General features: G+C 54.3%; 1 protein-coding gene across 4 annotated transcripts in view; it reads left to right on the forward strand.

The window, feature by feature from the left end:
* CRHR1 (corticotropin releasing hormone receptor 1) overlaps window positions 1-2408 on the forward strand; it is a 46394-nt gene extending 43986 nt beyond the window's left edge. For 2 of the 4 annotated variants that reach the window (XM_006833534.1, XM_006833536.1), the window contains 5 exons: window positions 868-940; window positions 1186-1271; window positions 1442-1577; window positions 1728-1769; window positions 2139-2408. In XM_006833534.1, coding sequence (XP_006833597.1) covers window positions 868-940; window positions 1186-1271; window positions 1442-1577; window positions 1728-1769; window positions 2139-2279 — 478 coding nt within the window. In that variant the 3' untranslated portion in view covers window positions 2280-2408. The remainder of the gene's footprint in view (window positions 1-867; window positions 941-1185; window positions 1272-1441; window positions 1578-1727; window positions 1770-2138) is intronic. The other 2 variants (XM_006833537.1, XM_006833535.1) reach the window with 2 other exon arrangements.
* Window positions 2409-2619: the final 211 nt, after the last annotated feature.

The following is a 2619-nucleotide window of genomic DNA, read 5'->3' on the forward strand; positions in this document are numbered from 1 at the left end:
TGTGTGTGTGTGTGTGTGTGTGTGTGTGTGTGTGTGTGTGTGTTGCGCATTAAAGGAAAAAAAGATGCAGGGGCCGCAAGAGAAAGGCCATCCGAGCAGCTCTAACACCCCATCTAGTGGTGAAGTGCTGACACTGTAGCAGAAGAGATCCAGGTGAGTCCTCAAAAATTGTAGGTCCCAAGGGCTGACTAGACAGCAGCAGACAGGCTGTGTTTGGTCTTGGCAGTGTGTTTTAAAAATTTTGTTAACATAAAAAAATCAAGAAGTTTCATATCGAAATCTCAGTTCCTGATTTATGGAAGCATCCTAATATGCAGCTGTCTGCTTACCCGCCCACCACATCTCTGCAGAAGGACCCTCACTGGAACTTACTGATTCAGGATAAAGCAAAGTAGTTCAGCCTTCTGCTGTGGAACCTGGGGAAGTCTAGCTTGAGTTTGTTCAGGCTGAAACTGGACAGATTCAGCTAGAGATTGCTAATTGTTGGGCACCCTCTGCTGGACAAGTGCATCAAGGCCACGTCTCACTAGCGGGCATGCTGAGCCCAACCAGGGCTGAAGGTCCCAGAGGGGGAACCAAGGGAAGCAGGGATGTGTTGGGTTCTCACCTCTCACTGCATGTTCCCAGGCCGCACTGGTCTTTCCCGCAACTTTCTCTCGCCTAAGAGAGGATGCTGCTCATTTGCATATGGAATAACTGAAGCATAATGATGAAATCAATTGGCTTGGCCCTCTGGCACGATTAGGATTGGAGCACACAGCTCTGGGTTTCCAGCTCCAGTTTTGCCCTTTCCCAGTCCCCAGCCCCCATGCCACTGAATTGAACCAAAGGTCCCTCTTCCCTCACCTCCTCTCTGTGGCCTTCTAGGTGCTGGTTTGGCAAAAGGCCTGGGGTGTACACCGACTACATCTACCAGGGTCCCATGATCTTGGTCCTGCTGGTAAGAACCTGGGTGATGGTCAGGATCAAGGGGTACCTTGGGGAGGGGCAGTCAGTCCCTGCTGTGGACCTGAAACATCTCTACCTAGAGGTGGGGCCACACACACACACACACCCATTGAGGAGGCCTGAGTCAGGAATGTCCAAGTAACAGTGAAGGTGGAGGCACCCCACCCCCCGACCCCACCTCAGTGTCTTGTTCACATATATGCCCACATCATCTCCACTGGTGTGTTCAAATTTCAGATTAATTTCATCTTCCTCTTCAATATTGTTCGCATCCTCATGACCAAACTCCGGGCATCTACCACATCAGAAACCATTCAGTACAGGTAACTGGTTCCCTCCCCTGTCTTCCACCCATGGGGGACCTCAGACCCAGCCTCTGACTCAGGGTCTAACCTCCTGAATCCCCAGCTCCCAGGCTCAGAGCCAGCCCCTCCTGGGTGCGCTGTGACTCTGAACCTCCCCCCCCCCCCCCCCCCCCCCCTTCATCCACCAGGAAGGCTGTGAAGGCCACTCTGGTTCTGCTCCCTCTACTGGGCATCACCTACATGCTGTTCTTTGTGAACCCAGGGGAGGACGAGGTCTCCCGGGTCGTCTTCATCTACTTCAACTCCTTCCTGGAATCATTCCAGGTACAGCTGCCACCCCTTATCCTGGCCCCAGTTGTCCCCAGCTCCCGAGGGATCACATCTGCACATCTGGACAGAGGTTGGGGAGAAGTGGTGGTTGTCATATGTGGGGAGAGAGAACCAAACCCTTGACAACCTTTCCCTTCCACCCAGGGCTTCTTTGTGTCTGTGTTCTACTGTTTCCTCAACAGTGAGGTAAGGACCCCAGGGTGGTAGGAGGGTCCCTGTTATCCCTGATCTGTTTCTGCAGTGATACCCTTTGCCCTCATAGGCAGTTGGCATGGAAGCCCAAAGCAGGGGTGCAGTCTCGTCACGAGTCTGTGGTGTAGGTTGCAAATTAGCGAGGGTCACACACTGGTAACCCCACTGACCCATGTGTAGATTAGAAAAAGACGCCCTCTCGCGTATACTGAGAGAATGGTCTTCACGAATATGCCAGCAGACTACGCCCATGATGTGTCCACTTCTTCTTCTGGGTGGTCCCTGTGCTCAGCTCACCTGTCTAGGTGCTCGTGGGAGGACTCCTGCAGACCTCAGACGTCACTCTCTGTCCTGTGCCCACAGGTCTGCTCAGCCATCCGGAAGAGGTGGCACCGATGGCAGGACAAGCACTCGATCCGTGCCCGGGTGGCCCGCGCCATGTCCATCCCCACCTCCCCGACCCGGGTCAGCTTCCACAGCATCAAGCAGAGCACAGCTGTCTGAACCGGCTGGCCTGGAGTAGCCCCTCCAGGACTGTGTTTGAGGAAGAGGGTCGCCAGGCTCAACTGGCCACCCTGTTTGCAGAGGGTTTGATTCCTACCCCCAGGAGCAGCTGGCACTGAGAGCCTGGGGCCCCTTCCTGCCAGCCTCAGCTGAGCTGGGAACCTGGGCTTATGGGAGTGGATGGAGTCTGGTCCAGGGATGAATGGAAATTGCCAACAGGCCTAGGCTGGGCCCAGGGCTTGTAGCTTTCCTTGTCCCAGCCCTCCCTGGAGAACCAACTCTTAAACACAAAGCAACACATGGGTCTCTCCAATAGAGGCCTTTTCCCAGAGCACAAAAT

Source organism: Chrysochloris asiatica, unplaced genomic scaffold (genome assembly GCF_000296735.1).
Source record: "Chrysochloris asiatica unplaced genomic scaffold, ChrAsi1.0 scaffold00007, whole genome shotgun sequence".
Lineage (NCBI taxonomy): Eukaryota > Metazoa > Chordata > Mammalia > Afrosoricida > Chrysochloridae > Chrysochloris > Chrysochloris asiatica.